The sequence below is a fragment of the Lepus europaeus genome, chromosome 18 (genome assembly GCF_033115175.1).
Source record: "Lepus europaeus isolate LE1 chromosome 18, mLepTim1.pri, whole genome shotgun sequence".
Classification (NCBI taxonomy): Eukaryota; Metazoa; Chordata; class Mammalia; order Lagomorpha; family Leporidae; genus Lepus; species Lepus europaeus.
This window is the reverse complement of record NC_084844.1, coordinates 41,265,022-41,287,942: the sequence shown is the minus strand read 5'-3', so window position 1 is coordinate 41,287,942 and position 22,921 is coordinate 41,265,022. Positions and strand designations below refer to the sequence as shown.

Sequence of the window (22,921 nt, the reverse complement as noted above, 5' to 3'; positions counted from 1 at the left end):
CCCTGATACTCTTTTTTTTTTTTAAAGATTCATTTTTTTATTTATCTGAAAGGCAGAGTTGACAGAGAGAGGGAGAGACAGAGACAGAAATCTTCTATTTGCTGGTTCACTCCCCTGATGGCTGTAACAGCAAGGGCTGGGCCCAGGCCAACACAGAATCCGGGTCTCCCATGTGGGTGCATGGGCCCAAGTACTTGGGCCATCTTTCGCTGTTTTCCAAGGCGCATCAGCAGGGAGCTGGATTGAAAAGTGGGGTATCTGGCACTGAAACTGGCACTCATAAGGGATATGGGTGTTGTACGTGGCAGCTGTACCAGCTGTGCCACAACCCTGGCCTCAAAATAGATACTTTTTTTTTAAAAGATTTATTTATTTATTTGAAAGGCAGTTATAGAGAGGCAGAGGCAGAGAGAGAGGTCTTCCATCTGTTTACTCCCCCAGTGACCACAACAGCTGGAGCTGTGCCAGTCTGAAGCCAGGAGTCAGGAGTTTCTGGGTTTCCCACATAGGTGCAGGGGCCCAAGTGGCCATCTTCCACTGCTTTTCCAGGCTATGGCAGAGATCTGGCTTGGAAGTGGAACAGCCAGGTCTCGAACCAGCACCCATATGGGATGCCGGTGCTGCAGTCAGTGGCTTTACCCGCTATGCCACGGTGTTGGCTCCAGTAGATACTCTTAAGCATACGTGGTTTAGCTTATTGTATCCTTAAAACAATTTGAAGTAGGCACTGTAATCCATTTTACACACAAGGATACTAAGCATAGAAAAGTTAAATGGGGGCTGGTGCTGTGGTGTAGCGTGTAGGGCTGCCACCTGCAGTGCCAGCATCCCATATAGGTGCTGGTTCGAGTCCTGGCTGCTTCACTTCCAGTTCAGCTCTCTGCTATGGCCTGGGAAAGCAGTAGAAGATGGCCCAAGTCCTTGAACCTCTGTACCCATGTGGGAGACCCGGAAGAAGCTCCTGGCTCCTGGCTTTGGATCAGCACAGCTCTGGCCGTTGCAACCAATTGGGGAGTGAACCAGCAGGTGGAAGATCTCTCCCTCTCTGCCTCTCCTTGTCTCTCTGTGTAACTCTTCAAATAAATAAATAAATCTTAAAAAAAAAAAAAAAAGTAACTGTCTTAAGTTTACTTAGCTAATAACTGATAGAACTAGGATTTGAACCCACATAGTCCCACTCCAGAGCTTCTGGCCTCATGAAATGATGAATGTTGGTTTTTTTTTTTTTTTTCTTTTTTAAGATTTATTTTATTTATTTGAAAGAGTTACAGAGAGAGGTAGAGACAGAGGGAGAGAGAGGTCTTTCATCTGATGGTTCTCTCCCTAATTGGCTGCAATGGCTGGCGCTGCTCCAGTCAGAGGCCAGGAGCCAGGAGCTTCATCCAGGTCTCCCATGCAGGTTCAGGGGCCCAAGTCCTTCTACTACTTTCCCAGGCCATAGCAGAGAGCTGGATTGGAAGAGGAGCAGCCAGGACTAGAACTGGCGCCCATATGGGATGCTGGCGCTTTAGGCCAGAACTTTAACCCGCTGTGCCACAGCATCAGCCCCGAGTGTTGCTTTCTTGTAGTTATCCACTTAGGGATTATCAGTGCTGTGTGCTGATTTTTTCATGTTAGGCAGACTTTCTTATTCATGCATTTATTTATTATTATTTTTTATTTTTTTAAGTTTTAAAGCTTTTTATTCAGTGAGAGAAATGTGCAGGAAAGTGAGGGCTTTAATTAGGGGAGAAAGAAGTCCAGAAGTTAAGTTGTGTCCATACCAGGCAGAGAGCAGGCCAGGAGCCATGTGGAGCAAGCATGCAGGCAAGAAAGCAGAGTGGGTGGCCTGAAGGCCATGGAGGCCCACCATGTTCCAGGTCTTTTATTTACTCCCAAAGTGCGAGTGGTTACATAGTCTGATTAGCAGGTGGGCATACAGGTGGGGTCAGGTAAGGGCATGAGATCACACAGGGGTTGTGGTGAAGGGCGTGGTCTCCAGGCTACAAATCTAATCAGTTTTATCCTGTCTGTCTGCCTGCCGGTATCATACCCCTCAGAGACTCCAGACATTAATCTTGAGGGATGTTGAAGGGTGTAGAATTGTCATATCTTCTATAGCTGCCTCCTGTTAATAGGGGTGTAGCACAGGCCCTACCTGTCCTGGATCTGAAAGTCTCTACCTATCTCATCCAGTGAATTTGTTTTATGAGCTGGAGGATTTTTGGTCACCACCAGTGGCTGTGTCCCCTACATGGTTAGTTATTCTTAGTTAATACATTTGTAGATTTCTTTTGCATATCAGTTAATTTGAGCTTGTGAGTTCCATAACAGGTGTTTTTTTTTTTTTTTTTTTTTTTTTTTTTTTTTTTTTTTTTTTTTGACAGGCAGAGTGGACAGAGAGAGAGACAGAGAGAAAGGTCTTCCTTTTTGCCGTTGGTTCACCCTCCAATGGCCGCCGCGGCTGGCGCACTGCGCTGATCCGATGGCAGGAACCAGGTGCTTCTCCTGGTCTCCCATGGGGTGCAGGGCCCAAGCACTTGGGCCATCCTCCACTGCCTTCCCTGGCCATAGCAGAGAGCTGGCCTGGAAGAGGGGCAACCGGGATAGAATCCGGCACCCCGACTGGGACTAGAACTTGGTGTGCCGGCGCTGCAGGCGGAGGATTAGCCTAGTGAGCCGCGGCGCCGGCCCATAACAGGTCATTTATTTATTTATTTATTTATTTTTATTTATTTATTTATTTTTTTTGACAGGCAGAGTGGACAGAGAGAGAGACAGAGAGAAAGGTCTTCCTTTTGCCGTTGGTTCACCCTCCAATGGCCGCCGCGGTAGCGCGCTGCGGCCGGCGCACCGCGCTGTTCCGATGGCAGGAGCCAGGTGCTTCTCCTGGTCTCCCATGGGGTGCAGGGCCCAAGCACTTGGGCCATCCTCCACTGCACTCCCTGGCCACAGCAGAGAGCTGGCCTGGAAGAGGGGCAACCGGGACAGGATCGGTGCCCCGACCGGGACTAGAACCCGGTGTGCCGGCGCCGCAAGGCGGAGGATTAGCCTGTTGAGCCACAGCGCCGGCCCATAACAGTTTTTGATAATTAGTTTATACTAAATATAATTAAGGTGATTTTTTTTTTTTTTTTTGGGACATGCAGAGTTAGACAGTGAGAGAGAGAGAGAGAGTTATAGACAGTGAGAGAGAGGCAGAGAGAGAAAGGTCTTCCTTCTGTTGGTTCACTCCCCTAATGGCCGCCACGGCCGGTGTTGTGCTGTTCTGAAGCCAGGAGCTGGGTGCTTCCTCCTGGTGTCCCATGCAGGTGCAGGGCCCAAGCACTTGGGCCATCCTCCACTGCCTTCCCGGGCCACAGCAGAGAGCTGGACTGGAAGAGGAGCAACCAGGACAGAACTGGCTCCCCAACCGGGACTAGAACCCGGTGTGCCGGGGTCGCAGGCGGAGGATTACCCAAGTGAGCCATGGCGCTGGCCAAGGTGATTTTTCTGAAAGAATTACAAAGCCAATTAAATGATTTAAGGTTTTTCTGTTGAAATGTGCAGTTTTCTGGAAATATACAAGTTTACTTTTCTCTAGTGGTGTGGATAAATTAGATAGTCTGTAGTTTACATAGTTAAGCCTTCAGTAGTTCTCATCCATAAATGTGCTGTTTGCTTAAATTTTTTTTAAAAGATTTATTTTATTTATTTGGAAGGCAGAGTTACAGAGAGAGGTGGAGACAGAGGGAAAGAAGTCTTCCATCCACTGGTTCACTCCCCAAATGATGACAACAACTGGGGCTGGGCCAGGCCGTAGCCAGGAGACAAGAGCTTCCTCAGGGTCTCCCACATGGGTGCAAGAGCCCAAGCACTTCAGCCATCTTCTACTGCTTTTCCCAGGCTTATTAGCAGGGAGATGGTTCAGAAGAGGAGCAGCTGGGACTTAAACCAGTGTCCATATGGGATGCCAGTGCTGCAGGCCAGAGCCTTAACCTGCTGTGCTACAGTACTGGCCCAGCTTAAAATTCTTTTTTTTTTTTTTTTTTTAAAGATTTTATTTATTTATTTGAGAGAGAGAGTTACAGACAGTGAGAGGGAGAGACAGAAAAGTTTTCCTTCTGTTGGTTCACCCCCCAGATGACTGTAACGGCTAGAGCTGTGCCAGGAGCCAGGTGCTTCTTCCCGGCCTCCCATGCGGGTGCAGGGACCCAAACACTTGGGCCATCTTCTACTGCTTTTCCAGGCCATAATAGAGAGCTGGATGGGAAGAGAGGCAGCTGGGACTCAAATTGGTGCCCATATGGGATGCCGGAGCGTCAGGTGGAGGATTAACCTACTGCGCCACGGCGCCGGCCCCAAAATTCATGATTACTCTCTGATTCCTTGCTTTCCCTCCTTGTGATTCAGTACCTAACAGGTTTGGAAGTATCCTGCTAAACCTTTTGGAATTTAATATGTAACTTAGAAAAACTTTCAAAAACTTTACCAGATTACTTGTCATTGTTTCCTAAAGAAATTCCATGTGTATAGGTATATACAGTAGAAACCCAAGGAAATCCTGGGGCCTATGCTATCTTATCTATCTTTGCTGCTAATTATTGGTAAATTTGTGTTGTTAGTTTCCTTTGGTTTTGGCTCCCAAGAAACAGAAAATATATGTTTTATTTATCTTCAGTTTTGTTTTATTTTGCATTTAATATACATTGTGCTGAATATACAGCAAGTTTTAGGGTGGGATCCCTGACTGACAACAGTTGCTTGGGGATTATGACAAAGACAATGTATAATAGTGATTGAAGCCAGATGCCCAGGCTCATTTTTTAGGTTTCACAGTCTGGGGCTCTTTTTTTTTTTTTGTTAAAAGATTTATTTATTTCCTTGAAAGTCAGAGTTAGACAGAGAGAGAAGGAGAGACAGAGAGAGAGATCAGTCTTCCACCTGCTGTTTCACTCCCAAATGGCCTCAGTAGCCAGAGTTGAGCCAATCTGAAGCCAAAAGCCAGGAACCTTTTCCAGGTCTCCCATGTGGGTACAGGGGCCCAAGGACTTGGGCCATCTCCTACTGCTTTTCCAATCTACAACAGAGAGCTGGATTGGAAGTGGCGCAGCTGGGACTTGAGCTGGTGCCCAAATAGGATGCCAAGACTAGAGGCCGCAGTTGTACTCACTACGTCACATAGCCGGCCCCAGTCTGCGACTCTTAAAAGAAATCTAGAATTCTGTGAGGTTCTTTCAAGAAAATTCAGATTTTTTAAAAAAGGATATATTTATTTGAAAGAAAGAGAGGGAGAGTTCTGTTCACTGGTTCATTCCTCAAATATTAGTAGAGAAAGAGAGGAGGAGAGTTTTTTTTTAAAGGTTTATTTATTTATTTTAAAGATTTCTTTATTTGGAAGTCAGAGTTGCACACAGACAGAAGGAGAGGCAGAGAGAGAGAGGTCTTCCATCTGATGGTTCAATCCCCAGATGGCTGCAACAGGTGTTGCTGTGCCGATCTGAAGCCAGGAGCCAGGAGCTTCTTCCAGGTCTCTCATGCGGGTGCAGGGACCCAAGGACCTGGGCCATCTTCTGCTTTCCTTGGCCATCTTAGAGAGCTGGGTCAGAAGTGGAGCAGCTGGGACTTGAACTGGCTCCCGTATGGGATGCTGGCACTGCAGGCGGTAGTTTTACCCACTATGCCATAGTGCTGGTCCCTAAGGTTTATTTATTTTTTAAAGTCAGAGTTACATAGAGATATCTGTCTGTCTGTCTGTCTGTGTATCTATCTTTCATCTGCTGGTTCACTCCTCAAATGGCTGCAGTGGATAGCGCTGGGCCAGATCGAAGCCAGGATCTTCATTTGGGTCTCCCACGTAGGTGGCAGGGCCCTAAAGTACTTGGGCCATCTTTTGCTGCTTTTCTCAGACCATTAACAGAGAGCTGGATTGGAAGTGGAGCAGCTGGGACAGGAACCTGTGCCCATATTGGGATGCTGGCGTCACAAGCAGTGACTTTACCTGCTAACACCACAATGCTGGCCGTGAGAGAGATCTGTTCACTGGTTTACTCCCCAAATGCCAACAACAGTCGAGGATGAACCAGGCGAAAGCTAGGAGCCTGGATTCCATCCAGGTCTCCCACATGGGTGGTAGTAACTCAAGTATGTGGACCATCATCTGCTGCCTTCCCAGGCACATTAGTAGGAAGCTGGATTGAAAGTGGAGGAGGGGCCGGCCCTGTGGCATAGCAGGTAAAGCCACTACCTGCAGTGCCGGCATCCCGTACGGGTGCAGGTTTGAGACCTGGCTGCATTAGCAGGGAGCTGGATCAGAAGTGGAGCAGTCGGAATTTAACCATCGCCCATATGGGATGCCAGTGCCACAGGCCATGGCTTAATCAACTGTGCCACAGTGCCGGACCCTTCTCTGTTGCTTCAACTTTTGCTTCCACATATAAGTGAGAATTGTTGTGATACTCATATGACAAATATAGGTTATGACTTTACAATTGGCTAAATGTCTCTTAAATGGAATCATTTGTCAACCTGGAGAGAAGTCTCTAGCATCATGTTGTGGGATTCTATTCTTGTTTGTCTGGTCAGCATCTGGCATCATGGTTAAAACCATTTCAGAAGGCAGGCTTATTTTTGTAGATAGTTCAGTATAGTAGAGGCACAGAATTAAGATTCACAGTTACTGCCAAAGACTGGAAAATATAATTCAGTTGAATAAGTATCAAGTTATATACTTGAAATACTTGGTTATCAAAAAAGAAGAAGGTGAGTAATTACCTGCCTTGGTTGTAGTCTGTCACCAAGAAGACCTTAATGGACTCAGCCTGAACAAAGAGTGCCATAGAGAAAAGCAAAGCGTGCTTCCTTCCTTGTGTTCTGTGTGGTGGTCAGATCCAGGAAATTAATTAAGCCAACCATCCCACCGTGAGACCTTGCCTGGAGCATTGTCATCAGTTCTGGACATCACAACAGACAAGTGATGCCTTTGCAGAAGTAATCGAGACACCAGGCTGTCAGAGGAGCAATTGAAATAGCTAAACATGTTTAGCTTGGAGAAAGGGAAAGTTAGGGAGACAGAAATGATAAATATCTTTAAATATTTGGAAACACGTGGAAGGAGGTATAGATTTGTGTTTTCAAAAAAACTCTTCAATGTGACCAACATTGTAAATGTTATTTTCTGAACATTTCTCATTAGAGCTCACTTGTGCACAATTGTTCAAGTATACTAGGAAATGCTATGGGATAAAAGACATTGCACTAGACTACTTTGAAAAAGTTATAGTTATATAATGTAATTTGCATTTGCATACATGCAAAAGGAGTTTGAGGGGGAGAAATCACTGTATACTGGAATTTGCATGGAAGGCTTAATAGGATTTTTACTGGACCTAAAAGAATATCTAAGACTTGGATGCATTGAGAAGATGGGAAGACATTATCAGGTGGGCTTGTAGCACCAGTGCAGTGTGAAAGCAGGACTGTACTCTGTGTAGGGATGAATAGGGTAGCTGACTGGGAAAGTCTTACAGACAGGGAACCAGAAGTCAATGCTGGATAGTGAAGCAAAAGGGGAATTTTTCCACTCCATAGAGATCCTTTAAACTTGACATGGTCCTGTAAGTCCTCTGACTGTTCAGGCAGATGAAAATTTCAGGACCTGGAATTAGCCTTCTCAAGAGGGTGAGGTTTGCTTGCCCTGAATTAAAGTTCCCAGGAGGATAGGTCTGCGGTTGGAGAATGTTAAAGAGGAAGAAGCACTAAAGAAATCTTAACCTACATTCCAAAAATACTTCCTAGTTGTTTAGTTGGAAGTTTCTCTAATTTTTACTTTTTGACAAGCAAATCTCTAGTTCATTGTTTCTTTTAAAGATTTTTATTTATTTATTTGAAAGGCAAAGTTAGAGAGCAAGAGAGAGCGAGCTTCTATCTGCTGGTTCACTTCCCAGGTGGCTGCAACAGCCAGGAGTGGGCCAGACTGAAGCTGGCAGCCAGGAGCTTCATCCTGGTCTCCCACCAGGGTGAAGGGGCCCAAGGACTTGGGCCATCTTCAACGGCTTTCTCGGGTACATTAGAAGGGAGCTGGATCAGAAGTGGAGCAGCCGGGATTCAAACCCGTGCCCATATGGGGATGCTGGCATCACAGGTGGGTGCTTAACCCAGTATAATGCCAGCCCTACTTCACAGTTTCTAAAAACTCTTCCTTATAGTTCCTTACTGAGCTCTTTGCTTTCCTCCTCCTCCTTTTTTTTTTTTTTTTTTTTTAAAGAACTATATTTATTTGAGAGACAGAGTTATGAAGAAAGAGATCTTCCATCAGCTAGTTCACTCCCCAAATGGCTGTAGTGACCAGAGCTGGGCTGATGTGAAGCCAGGAGCTTCTTCCAGGTCTCCCACGGGAGTGCAGGAGCCCAAGCACTTGGACCATCTTCCACTGCTTCCCAGGCATAGCAGAGAGCTGGATTGGAAGTGGAGCAGCCGGGACTCGAACCGGCACCTATATGGTATGGTAGCACTGCAGGCAGTAGCTTTACTCACTATGCCACAATGCCAGCTCCCCTATTTTCTTTTTAAAGATTTGATTATTTGAAAGGCAGAGTTAGAGAGAGGGAGAAAGAGAGAGACAGATCTTCCATTCTGTGGTTCACTCCCAAAATGGCTGCAATGGCCAGACCTGAGCTGAACTGAAGCCAGGAGCCAGGAACTTCTTCCATATTTCCCACGTGAGTTCAGGGGCCCTACTACTTGGTCTGTCTTTCACTGCTTTCCCATCCCATATGGGATACCATTGCTGCAGGCCATGGGTTAACCCACTGTACCACAGCACTGGCAGCATCCTCTTTTCTGCAAGAGGGGAAAAACGTCTGTAGATGACACCTTTTTTGGTTATGGTTTAAGACTTAGATTTTTCCAGATTAATGAGGAAGTTTTGAAAAGTGTGATAGGGGGTCGCCACTGTGGTGTAATGGTTTGGACATCCACCTGTGGCGCTGGCATCCCATATGGATGCCTGGTCGAATCCCAGCTGTTCCTTTTCCGATCCAGCTCTCTGCTGTGACCTGGGAAAGCAGTACAAGATGGCCTAAGTCTTAGGGCCCCTACAGGGGTGTGGGAGACCCAGAAAAAGCTCCAGGCTCCTGGCTTCGGATTGCCCTGGCTCCAGCCATTTAGGGAGTGAATCAGTGGATGGAAGACCTCTCTGTCTGTAACTCCGCCTCTCAAGTAAATGGATAAATCTTAAAAAAAAAAAAAAAAAAAAAAGGCCAAAAGTGTGGTAGGACTTCAAGGGCAAAAGTCTAATATTTCAATTAAAAGTTTATTCGGAAGAGTGTCAGGAGGGTGATGTTGCTGAAAGGCTAAATTGTAGAATACTTCTGGAAGGGAGGAAGGGAACTTAGAATTGAAACTTGTTTAAAGGGAACTGCTCAGTGCCTGTGTGATGCCTGCATGCTGGCATTCTGTATGGGTGCTGGTTCGAGTCTTTGCTGCTCCACTTCTGATCCAGCTCCATGCTAATGTGCCTGGGAAAGCAGCGGAAGATGGTCCAAGTCCTTGGACCCCTGCATCCCTGTAGGAGACCCTGAAGAAGCTCCTGGTTCCTGTCTTTGGATTGGCCCAGCTCCGGTTCTTGTAGCCGTTAGGGGAGCTAATCAGCTGATGGAGATTCTCTCTCTTTCTTTCTACTTCTGCCTCTCTGTAACTCTGCTTTCAAATAAATAAATAAATCTTTAAAAAATAGATTAAATAAAAATGACTCCTGTAACTGATCAGATTTTTATCAGTGGTTTTGTTCAAGATGGACAAGAGGCACAGAGGATTTCATATTCTAGAAAACTGCTCTTTGAGGGTATGAATATTTTTCGCTATTTATCTTTCATTAATATGGGTAAGTGAGGCATAAACATGAGCTTTACTTGGGCTTCAAAATAATTTAGTGACTGGGAGGGGACTGCAATGCAAATTTGATATGTGATAGCTTATTTTCATAATGCTGATACCTGATGGGAATGCTTTAAACTTCTAATAAGTGTCATTTAGACTGGTTCCAGTGATACAAGTACTGATTTTTATGATCTTGTATTACTGTTTAATGGCATTCACTTTTTTTTTTCTCCTGAATTGCCTTATACACAGAGCTTGGAGGACTCCTGAAGTATGTTCGACCCTTCTTGAATTCCATTAGCAAGGCTAAAGCAGCTCGTCTGGTCCGATCTCTTCTTGATCTGTTTCTTGATATGGAAGCAGCTACAGGGCAGGAGGTAAGCTATGTTGATGACAGAAAGTAGACAATATGCACAAAAGCCTGTTTCAGTGGAAGAAATGCATGCTTCATTGTGGAGCTGTATAGAAGGGACAGCTGGAAGGACAGCTCAGGTCTTATCAAGTCAGTTTCTCTTTGTTACAGGGCATTTGATACTTTGGGTCTGTTCCATGCTTTGCTTTGTAAGTAGAGATTGTCAGTGGTCCTTGGAATCCTCATTACATCAGGGTCACAAACTGATTCTTGTCTTTGAGGTATTGTATTGCCACACCTTTGTAATGTTTTCTGTATATGTGGTACCTTTCATCTTGTGTCACAGAGCTTCTTCTAAGCACTAATTAAGTCTTGTGGCTCCCTTTCTTGGCATGTCTTGTACTGCATATATGCCTCTATTAGGGGTGAGCATCTACTTGTTTGTGTCTTACATATGTACACGTGACTCTGATGTTCTTGTAGGTGACTCTAGGTTCAGAGCAGACCTTGAGCGGTACTGAAGAGTGCCACTCTGGAATCACTGCACTTCTTCCAGCCATTTCAGACATAGCTGTATTTTCTGCAACTCAGGACAAGACACATACCATAAATAAAAATTTTTCTGGGAATTGATGTTGTGGCCTAGTGGGTTAAGCTGCCACCTGTAAGGCCAGCAGTCCATATAGGTTCCATTCGAGTCCTGGTTGCCCCCCTTCCAATCCAGCTGCCTGCGGATTTGCCTGGGAAAGCAGAGGAAGATGGACCAAGTGCTTGGGCCCCTGCATCCATGTGGGAGACTCAAATGAAGATCCTGCTTTGGCTCGGTCCAGTTCTGGCTATTGTGGCCATCTCAGGAGTAAACCAGTGTATAGAAGATCTCTCTGTCTCTCTTTTTTTTTTAAAGATGTATTTTATTTAAAAAGATGTATTTATTTATTTGAAAGTCAGAGTTACACAGAGAGAGAAGGAGAGGCAGAGAGAGAGAGAGAGAGAGATAGAGAGAGAGAGAGAGGTCTTCCATCCACTGGTTCACTCCCCAGTTGGCTGCAATGGCTGGAGCGGCGCTGATTCACAGCCAGGAGCTTCTTCCAGGTCTCCCACAGGGGCCCAAGGACTTGGACATCTTCCTCTGCTTTCCCAGACCATGGCAGAGAGCTGGATCAGAAGTGGAGGAGCCAGGACTCGAACCGGTGTCCATTTGGGATGCCGGCAAGCAGGCCGTGGCTTTCCCAGCTATGCCACAGTGCTGGCCCCCTCTCTGTCTCTTTCTCTGTTTCTCTCTCTTCCTCTCTGTAACTCTATCTTTTAAATAAATAAATAATCTTAAAAGTCATTTTGTAAAAAGTGGTAGATTCAAGAAGGGTATATTGAAATTACTTGAATCTGTTTGTATAAAGAACATAGTTGTTGGCCTTTTCTGTACTTACTGAGTGCCTGTCACTCTTCTAGGTAGTACTAGGGAATGCCATTGTAAGAACACAGTCATCACTGCCGGCGCCGCAGCTCACTAGGCTAATCCTCTGCCTGCGGCGCCGGCACACCGGGTTCTAATCCTGGTTGGGGCGCCGGTTCTGTACCAGTTGCTCCTCTTCCAATCCAGCTCTCTGCTGTGGCCTGGGAGGGCAGTGGAGGATGGCCCAAGTGCTTGGGCCCTGCACCCGCCTGGGAGACCAGGAGGAAGCACCTGGCTCCTGGCTTCAGATTGGTACAGCACACTGGCCATGGCGGCCATTTGGGGGGTGAACCAACGGAAGACCTTTTTCTCTGTCTCTCTCACTGTCTAACTCTGCCTGTCAAAAAAAAAAGAACACAGTCACTTTTCTCGTAAGCTTTGTGTGTTGAGGAAGGCAGGCAATAAATATATAAAATGTCAGGAAATACTAAGAAATTGCTAGTTGGTTATGGGTCTGATTGTTTACTATAGCCTATGTAGGTATACAGTTGAGAGATTTAAAAGGCCACAGTAACATATTGAGCAAATGGTGAGGAATAGTCAAAAACCCAGAACACACAAGTTCTACTTTGAAGTCATTTCTTTTGTAAAAACTGTTTTTGTTTTCTTTTTGCCTTAGTGATTCTTTGAGACCTGCTTTAAAGTACCATAACTGACTTTTTTTCTAAAAAGATTTATTTATTTATTTGAAAGTCAGAGTTACACACAGAGAGAAGGACAGAGAGAGAGAGAGAGAGAGAGAGAGAGAGAGGTCTTCCATTGGCTGGTTCACTCCTCAATTAACCGCAACGGCTGGAGCTGTACCTATCCGAACCCAGGACTTCTTCCTGGTCTCCCATGTGGATGCAAGGGCCCAAGGACTTGGGCCATCCTTTACTACTTTCCCAGGCCATAGCAGAGAGCTGAATTGGAAGTGGAGCAGCCAGGTCTCGAACCAGTGCCCATATGGGATGCCGGCACTCCAGGTGGCAGCTTTACCTGCTAAGCCACAGCACCGGCCCCTTTTTTGACTTCCTTTATAGAACAGTTTTCAAATTCATCTGTTTCTGGCAGGCTGTGTTTTATGATGATAGATCAAAAACAAGTAACATATAGATGCTTGCCTATTGGACCAAAGTGTTAGAATTTTTTATAAAGATACATTTATTTATTTGAAAGGCAGAGTTATAGAGAGAGTGAGAGAGGAAGGGACAGAGATCTTCCATCCGTTGGTTCATTCCCCAGATGGCCACAACGGCTGGAGCTGGGCAGGTCTGAAGTCAGGAGCTAGGAACTTCTTCCAGGTCTCCCATGTCAGTACAGGGACCCAAGCACTTGGGCCATCTTCCACTGCTTTCCCAGATACATCAGCGGGGAGCCGGATAGGAGGTGGAGCAGCAGGAACTTGAACTGGCACCCATATGGGATCCAGCATTGCAGGTGACGACTTTACCCACTATGCCACAGTGTTGGCCCCCTAGAATTATTTTATTTTTTAAGAAGATTTATTTATTTTTTGAAAGAGTTACAGAGAAGGAGAAGCAGAGGCAGAGAGAGAGAGAAAGGGAGACCCTCTATCTGTTGGCTCACTCCCCAAGTGGCTGCAATGGTCAGGGCTGGGCCAGGCTGAAACCAGGAGCCAGGAGCATCGTCCAGGTCTTCCAAGTGAATGTAGAGGCTCAAGGACGTGGGCCATCCTCCACTGTCTTCCCAGGCACATTAGCAGGGAACTGTATTGGAAGTGGAACAGCCAGGACTTGAACTGGCACCCATGTGGGATGGTGGCACTGCAGGTGGCTTTACATGCCACAGCACCGGCTCCTAGAATTATTTTTATGAATAAAAGAAAATTATTTTCATTAGATACTCGTATTAACCAACCCTAGCTTTTAACTAACCCTAACTTTTTTTAAGATTGTACTTTTGGGGGCAGGATTTGGCCTAGTGGTTAAGAACCCTCTTGGGACACTTACATCCCATACTGAAATGCATGATTTTGAGTTCTGGCTCTGCTGGTTGCAGCTTCCTACTAATGTGCACCCTGGGAAGCAGCAGGTGATGACTCAGGTACTTGGGTTCCTGCCACCCACGGAGGAGTCCTGAATGGAGTTCTAGTCTGCTAGATTTGCGCTGGCCAGTCCCAGCTGTTGCAGGCATTTAAGAAGTGAGCCAGTGGATGGGAACTTTCTGTCTGTTTCTATCTCTCTTTCTCTCTGCCTTTCAAATAAAATAAACTTTTTTTTTTTTCTTTGACAGGCAGAGTTAGTGAGAGAGAGAGACAGAGAGAAAGGTCTTCCTTCCGTTGGTTCACTCCGCAAATGGCCACTACGGCCAGCGTGCTGCACCGATCCGAAGCCAGGAGCTAGGTGCTTCCTCCTGGTCTCCCATGCAGGTGCAGGGCCCAAGCACTTGGGCCATCCTCCACTGCCTTCCCGGGCCACAGCAGAGAGCTGGAATGGAAGAGGAGCAACCGGGACAGAACCGGCGCCCCAACCGGGACTAGAACCTGGTGTGCCGGCGCCGCAAGGCGGAGGATTAGCCTGTTAAGCCACGGCGCCGGCCCTCTGATAGACATTTCTTAGCTCCCCTTCTGTGCTCCCAAGTCACAAAGAACTAATGACTTAAATATTCTTTGTAAAAATAGTTCATTGAGGGAGCCCAGTGTTCAGCCTAGCAGTTAAGATGCTTGCATCCTGCATTTGGAGTGCCTGGTTTGATGCTGGCTCTGGCTCCTGACTACAGCTTCTTGCTAATGCAGACTCTGGAGGGCAGTGATGATGGCTCAAATAAATAGGTTCTTGCCACCCATGTGTCAGACCTGGATTGAGTTTCCTGCTCCTGGCCTGGCCCTGGCGCTGGCTTAGCCCCACCTGTTGCAGGTATTTGGAAAATGGACCAGCAGATGGTATCTTGCTCTGTCTCTTTGCTTCTGAATGAATAAATGAATGAATGAATAAATAAGTAAATAATAAATAGTTAGAAGGAAATAGAGGTGAGTATTGTGGTATGGTTGGTCACACCACAATTGTGCCTGGTTGGAGTCCTGGCTAACTCCGCTTCATATCCAACTTCTTGCTAATGTGCATCCTGGGAGGCAGCAGATGATGGCTTGAGTACTTGAGTTCCTGCCACAAACTTGGGAGACCCAGATGGAGTTCTGTGCTTCTGGCTTCCACCTTGCCCATCCCTGGCTGTTGTGGGCATTTGGCGCGGGGGTGGGGTGGGGGGTGGGTGGGTGAATCAGTGGATAGAAGATCTCGCTTCTCCGGTTTCTTTTCTTCCTCTTCTCCTATCTTCTTCCCTCCCCTCCGCTTCCCTCCCTTCCTCTCCTCTCCCCCACTCTCCTCTCTCCTCGCCTCCTTCCTTCCCTCTGTGTGTGTATGTGTGTGTGTGTTGCTCTGCCTTTCAAATAAATAAAAGAAAAATAATTTAGTGAATATTTTCAGTTCCTAACATGAGCAGAGATCTTACTTTGAGTTTGGCTTCTTAAACATAACCCAAAACTTTGAAATTGCAATTGACTTGATTTTTTAAAAAATTTATTTGAAAAAGAGAGAGAGAGAGGTAGAGAGAGAAGTCTTCTATCCACTGGTTCACTCCCCAGATGGCCTGAACAGCTGGAGCTGAGCTGATCCAAAGCGAGGCACTGGGGGCTTTTTCCAAGTCTCCCACATGGGTGCAGGGGCCCAAGGACTTGGGCCATCCTCGGCTGCTTTCCTAGGCATGTTAGCAGGGAACTGGATCAGAAGTGGAGCAGCTGGGACTTAAACCAGCACCCATATGGGATGCTGGTGTTGCAGGCCAGGACTTTAAACCTGGTACACCATGACACCAGCCCCAATTGACTTACTTTTTAGTTTAATTTTTGATTCTATCTTTATTTTTATTAAAATTTTTATTGAGTTTAGGGTTGGAGATTAAGTAGCCACCAAGCAGCTCCAATGAGGAGTTGTAAAGATTTCACTGAACCTCTTATTGGTGAATCACCCATATAGTGTGTACTATTCATCTGCCAGTTTATTTTTTAAGCTTGAATTTGGTATTTCAAGACAAAAAAATTAGTCTGAATTATGTACTTTTAGTTTTACCTCATTACAACATCTCTTAAGAGAATTTGGGATTTATTTACATAAAAACTTGGATGAAGCAGTTCTCTGGGAAGCAGTTTCTCATTTCATTTCCTTTTGTATTATGCTCTGATTAGTGACCACAATACAAAGCTTAAAGTAACAGAAGTTAAATAAGGTCTGTAGTACTTACTGTTTATTTTTTCAGAGCTACCATGTCAAAGATACCTGATGGTTTACTGCAGGAGCTAGTGTCAAATACTATCCTACAGAAACAGTAGTTATAAATTAGTTACTTTTTATCTTACATTATTTCTTGGGTAGCAGATGAAACTGGAGGTTCAGGGTGCCTTTAAATGAGGCTTACAAGCCTTTCTAAGTATTAGGCTTATTTTAATTTCTTTAGACACTAAATAGAATATGTAAAGAAGGAATTAAAGCTGTTCTCCAAAGCATGGTTTGTAGGAAGAATGTGAAGACATAATGTTGCATGTACTGTCTTACTTGTTGCAGGTCGAACTTTGTTTAGAGTGCATTGAATGGGCCAAATCAGAGAAAAGAACTTTCTTACGCCAAGCTTTGGAGGTATGTGTAAACATTAAAACTGATTGTAGGTTTCTAGCCACTAGGGTAGGTAATGCCATCCCAGTCAAAAATGTTTTCAGCAACTTTGTGTTACCAAGTCACTTAACGATTATTGATGATGGTCCTACTCCCTGATTGAAGTTTTAATACAGACCTGAAACTTGGCTCAGGGAAGTAAACAACAACATGATAAAATTAGTTGGCACTAGCCTTAATATGAGACAGTATTGTGGACAAGATGATTTGTCATGCTGAATTTGATGTTATCATCTGGACTTCTGTGACTGTCAATCTTTGATTTCTTTCTGTGGCTTTTTTTTTATGCCTTTCCCTTGAATCAATGCCTTTTTTCTTTCCTAGGCAAGACTAGTGTCTTTGTACTTTGATACCAAGAGGTACCAGGAAGCATTGCATTTGGGTAAGTAAACTGGTAGAAATTGATGAGCCATTTTAGCTATCTAAATGAATTTTTTCTAATTCTGACTGTTCTTAATAATTGCCTATTAATAACATATTTCACCTGCTCTAAGAAGAATTTAAAGTAGCCTAAATTACTCTATCATAGCCATATACTGTTTTGAAGTTCTGAGAAAGTGGCTAAAGTTAATATTTTAGATTTAGAGAACTCAGGGGTTAATGTTTAAGTTTCTTGAATTTAGAGCAGTAAAATCTTTCCAATTTAATAGTTGAGACTGTTTTCAATGTGTATGTACGTTTTGTGTTTGACCCCTTTTACATTTCAGATTTCGTTTTAAAATGGCACATGTTTAAACATACCACATTTATTACATGTTTATAATTAATTTAAAATCTTTTTTTTTTTTTTTTTGACAGGCAGAGTGGACAGTGAGAGAGAGACAGAGAGAAAGGTCTTCCTTTTGCTGTTGGTTCACCCTCCAATGGCCGCCACAGTAGCGCGCTGCGGCCGGCGCACCGCGCTGTTCCGATGGCAGGAGCCAGGTGCTTCTCCTGGTCTCCCATGGGGTGCAGGGCCCAAGCACTTGGGCCATCCTCCACTGCACTCCCTGGCCACAGCAGAGAGCTGGCCTGGAAGAGGGGCAACCAGGACAGGATTGGTGCCCCGACCGGGACTAGAACCCGGTGTGCCGGCGCCGCAAGGCGGAGGATTAGCCTAGTGAGCCACGGCGCCGGCTTTAATTTAAAATCTTTTAAGATCAAGAAATTAATTGGGTCTAAACATATTTGGAAGCTGGAGTGGGCCAACTGAAGGCTTTCCCCTTGTGTGGCCTTTATTTAATTTTAAAATTTTTAAGATATTTATTTGTTTGAAAGTCAGAGGTACAGACAGAGGGAGATCTTCTATCCACTGGTTCACTCCCCAGATGGCTGCAATGGCCAGTGCTGGACCTTGCTGAAGCCAGGAGCTTCATCCAGGACTCCTATGTAGGAAGCAGGGCCCAAGCACTTGAGCCATCTTCTGCTGCTTTTCCTAGACCGTTAGCAAGGGGCTGGATTGGAAGTGGAGCAGCCGGGATATGAACTGGTGTCTACATGGGATCTTGTTGTTGCAGGCAACAATACCACAACACCGGCCCCCATGTGTGTCCTTTAAACACGATGAAACTTTCCCTTGCTCCTTTTTATTTATAAGTAGATCTGGAATATTTTTTGTAGACAGGAGACTTTTATGGTCTTTTAAATCAAAAAAATTGCCAGTATATAATTTTTTCTTGCAAAACTGGCAATTTATGTGGTTTAAACAAATAGTAACATTTAAATAGCCTAAGAAAAACAGTAGAATATGGCCTAAGTACGTGGGCCACTGCCATCCATGTTGGAAATTGGATGAAGCTTCTTCCTCCTGGCTTTGGCCCTGGCTGATGCTGCCATTTGGGAAGTGATCCAGTAGATGGAAGATTCTTTCTCTCTCTCTGACACTGACTTTCAGATAAATAAATAAATCTTTAAAAACAACAGCAGCAAATAGTAACATTACAAAAACTCCAGCTTCATTGCGATATTTCACAAACTGAAATTCACCCTTTTAAACTGTACAATTCAGTGGTTTTGACATGTTTAGTAAGTTAGCAGTCATCACCACTAATTTCAGAGCATTTTATCAGCCCAGAAGGAAACCCTGTGTGTAGTCATTTTCCATTAGTTTTCCATGCCCCAGCCCGAGGCTACCCTAATATATTTCCTGTTTCTGTAGGTTTGCTTACTTTGGACATTTCATATACGTGAAATTATGCAGTATGTGGTCTTCTGCGAATGACTTCTTTCACTGACTGTAATATGTTCAATGCTTATGTTGTAATATGTGTCAGTACTTCATTTCTTTTTATTGCTGAATGAAGAGTCCATTGTATGGATTTATCACATTTATCCATCATCAGTTGATGGACATTTGGATTGTTTCTACTTTTTGGAATTTTAAATACTGATATGAAGAGGCTTTATGTGGACATGTTTTCCTGTTGGGTATATACCTAGAGTAGAATTGGTGGATCATATGGTAACTTTTTAGTTTTTTTTTTTTTTTTTTTAAGATTTATTTATTACTTCAGAGGCAGAATTACAGAGAGATGGAGAGACAGAGAGAAAAATCTTCCATCTGCTGTTTTTCTCCTCAAATGGCCATAACAGCAGGAGCTGGGCTGATCCTAAACCAGGAGCTAGGAGCTTATTACACATCTCCCATGCAGGTGCAGGGGCCCAAGCACTTCGGCCATCTTCTGCTGCTTTTCCAGGACATCAGCAGGGAGCTGGATTGGAAGTGGAGTAGCTGGGACTTAAACCAGCACCCATATGGGATGCCAGCATCACAGGCTTAACCTACTTTGCCACAGCACTGGCTTACCATTTAGCTTTTTAAGGAGCTGCCATACTGTTTTCTAAATTGGCTGCACCATTTGAGTTGCAGCCATGTATGAATGAGTGTAGTTTCTTTGCATCTTTACCAACACCTAATATCATCTGTTTTTTCTTCCAGCTTTCCTGATATGTATGCAGTAGTATTTCATTATGATTTTGATTTGCATTTCCCTAATGCAAGTGATATTGATTATTTCCAAGTGTTTCTTGGTCATTTGTACATCTTTGGAGAAATATCTATTTACGTACTTTACTTTTTTTTATTTTTTAAGATTTATTCATTTATTTGAAAGGCAGAATTAGAGAGAGGTAGAGGCAGAGAGAGAGAGAGAGAGAGAGAGAGAGAGAGAGAGATCTTCCATCTGCTGGTTTATTTCCCAAATGGCTGCAGTGGCTGGAGCTGGGTCAATCCAGAGCCAGGAGCCTGGAACTTCTTCCGGGTCCCCCACATGGGTGCAGGGACCCAAGGACTTTGGCCATCTTCTACTGCTTTCCCAGGCTATAGCAGAGAGCTGGATCAGAAGTGGAGCAGCCAGGTCTTGAACCAGCGCCCATATGGGATGCTGGCACCATGGGTGGTGGCTTTACCTGCCACACCACGGTGCTGTCCCCCTTTACTTAGTTTTTAGTTATGTTCTTTCTGTTTTTGTTTTTTATTCTGAATACAGGTCCCTTACCAGATTCATGATTTGCAATTTATTTTCCATTCTGTAGGTTGTTTTTTCACTTTTTTCATGATGTCCTTTGAAGTAGATTCTAACCTTTTTTTTTTTTTTTTTTTTTAAGATTTATTTTTATTTATTTGGAAGACACATTTACAGAGAGAGAGAGACAGAGAGCTTTCATCCACTGGGTCACTCCCCAAATGGCTGCAACAGCTAGGGCTGGGCCAGGCTGAAGCCAGGAGCTTCTTCTGGGTCTCCCACGTATGTGCAGGGACCCAAGGACTTAGACCATCTTCAGCTGCTTTCCGAGGCACATTAACAGGGAGCTGGATTGAAAGTGGAGCAGCTGGGATTCAAACTGGTGCTCATATAGGATGCCGACGTCACAGCTGGCAGCTTACCCGCTATGTGATGCCCCTCAGACAGGATTTTTTTTTTTATCCTGAGTGTTATGAGATTGGGAGAGTGAGATTTTATAAGTATTATGGTATTAAGATTATGGCTAACAAAGAGATATCTCTATCTCTTTTCCTTCTCTAGGTTCTCAACTGCTGCGGGAATTAAAAAAGATGGATGATAAAGCCCTTTTGGTGGAAGTACAACTTCTAGAAAGCAAAACATACCACGCCCTGAGCAATCTGCCGAAAGCCCGAGCTGCCTTAACCTCTGCTCGAACCACAGCAAATGCCATCTATTGCCCTCCTAAACTGCAGGCCACCTTGGACATGCAGTCAGGTAACCTGGAGCTACTTCTGGGATGTGTTTTTTTAGAGCTCATCTTTCAGCTGCAAGGAATGAGGCTTGGGTCTGGAATCCAGTGGGCTGACTTGGTTTAAGCCAAATCAACACTTTAATCCTTAAAGGATTAGAGGCAGCTAGTCTCCCTCCTGTTACCTTTACATAGCTGTCTGCCTCCTGTTAGTTACTTCACATGGATTAAGAATGTGTTTATCTGTGCATGACCAGGTAGTCTGGCTGGTACACCCGAACTCTCTAGAGAGGTCTTCCTTAATTTTCCTCTGTCATTATGCAGAATGCTGGCATTTCTCTTCAAGATTGGCCTAACCCAACTCTGTTAATTCTTGGAGACCTTTGTAAAGCTTGTTGGACTTTTTGAAAGGGCCTCAGATCAGGGCTTAGTATAGTATGTAGCTTTGTGGTGTGGTGTGTCAATGTTAGGGTTAACCCCGGGGGTTGGCAGGTGGGATATTGTTTCTTGAATTCAGCAGCTTTTTTCCCTGGAGACATTGCTGTTGAGGGAGTGTTGGAATTGGAGGCAGAAGATTGGTTTGGGTGCTGATGTTCAGTCTCATGGGTAAAAGATAAACCCACCAGCTTGCGTTGGGTGTTATGCTCTAGAATCAGACTTTCTTAGGTTGACATCTCATTCTTCTGGTTGCTAGATGTGTGACTTTGGGCAAATTCCTGAATTTATCTTTAACTTTTGCTATCTGTAAAGTGGTGCCAGTCACTGTACCCCCTCATAGAACTGTACAGCTTAAGCCAAATATTGGCAACTTTGTTTAAGCCATTACTCTATTAACTGTTCCCTTCCTAAATAATCAAGATTTGAATTGCATCTTATTTTTTTTTTTTGAGAGACAATAGAGGTGATTCCTTTACAGAATTTATACCACTGTCCATTTTTACCCCTTATCAAGAGTGATTTTCCACTTGTCTTTTTGTTCCATAATAAGTCTTTAGTCTTTATTCTAGACTAGAGATCTTCTTCTCAGTTTTTGATCTGTCCCAGCTAAAAAAACCACAGCACCTTCTCCTTTTTTAAAAAATTATTTGAGAGGCAAGAGAGAGAGAGAGAAGGGGAGAGAGAGAGGGAAAGAGGTCTTATCTACTTGTTCACTCACTGAATTCTTTCAGTGTCTGAGACTGGATCAGACTGAAGTTGGGGGCTGGGAACTCAATCCAGATTTCTATGTGGGTAGCGGCAATAAACTACTTACGTCATCATCCCTGCTTCCCAGGGTCTGTACTGGCAGAAAGCTGAAATCAGAAGCAAAGCTGAAACTCAAACCCAGGTACTCTGATGTGGGATGCAGGCATCATAATAAATATCTTAACTGCTAGGCCAAATGTGTGTCCCCCTTCTCCCTCCTTTCCTTCCTTCCTTCTTCTTCTTTTTTTTTTTTTTTTTTATTTGACAGGCAGAGTTAGACAGTGAGAGACAGAGAGAAAGGTCTTCCGTTGGTTCACCCCCCAAATGGCTGCTACGGCCGGTGCACTGCACCGATCCGAAGCCAAGAGCCAGGTTGCTTCTTCCTGGTCTCCCATGCAGGTGCAGGGGCCCAAGCACCTGGGCCATCCTCCCTTGCCTTCCTGGGCCACAGCAGAGAGCTGGACTGGAAGAGGAGCAACCGGGACTAGAACCCAGTGCCCATAAGGGATGCCAGCACCGCAGGTGGAGGATTAACCAACTGAGCTATGGCACCAGCCCCTTCCTTCCTTCCTTTGTACAGGGGTCAGCACCATGGTGCAGTAGGTTAATCCTCCTCCTGTGGCACCGGCATCCCATATGGGCGCCGGTTCTAGTCCTGGCTGCCCCACTTCCAATCCAGGTCTGCTAGGACCTGGGAAAGCAGTAGAAGGTGACCTAAGTCCTTGGGCCCCTGCACCCATGTGGGAGACCAGGAAGAGGCACCTGGCTCCTGGGTTCGGATTGGTGCAGCTCCGCTGTTGGGGCCATCTGGGGAGTGAACCAATGGAAGGAAGACCTTTCTCTCTGTCTCTCCCTCTCACTGTCTGTAACTCTACCTCTCAAATAAATAATTAAAATCTAAAAAAAAACCAAACAAACAAAAAAAAGAGGTACAGAGAAGGAGAGACCAAAGCAGAGACTGAAATATCTTTCATTTGCTGGTTCACCCCCTAAATGGCTGTAACAACCAGGGGTGGGCCAGGCAGGAGCCAGGAGCTTCATCTGGGTCTCCCACATGGGTGCAGGAGCCCAAGCACTTGGCCTATCCTCTTGCTTTTCACAGGCACATCACCAGGGAGCTGGATCAGAAGTAGAGTGGCTGGGACTTGAACCTATGCCCACAGGGGATGCTGGTGCTTTAGGTGGCGACTTCACCTGCTACACCACAGCACTGCCCTCCCCCTTCTCCTTTTTCAATTGCTATCTTACCCTTTC

General features: G+C 45.0%; 1 protein-coding gene across 1 annotated transcript in view; it reads left to right on the top strand.

Moving 5' to 3' along the window:
* PSMD11 (proteasome 26S subunit, non-ATPase 11) overlaps nt 1–22,921 on the top strand; it is a 42,170-nt gene that overhangs the window by 4,775 nt on the left and 14,474 nt on the right. Inside the window, exons 3-6 of the mRNA XM_062175481.1 lie at nt 10,090–10,214; nt 16,202–16,273; nt 16,634–16,691; nt 20,314–20,508. Of these exons, the coding sequence (XP_062031465.1) occupies nt 10,090–10,214; nt 16,202–16,273; nt 16,634–16,691; nt 20,314–20,508 (450 nt within the window). The remainder of the gene's footprint in view (nt 1–10,089; nt 10,215–16,201; nt 16,274–16,633; nt 16,692–20,313; nt 20,509–22,921) is intronic.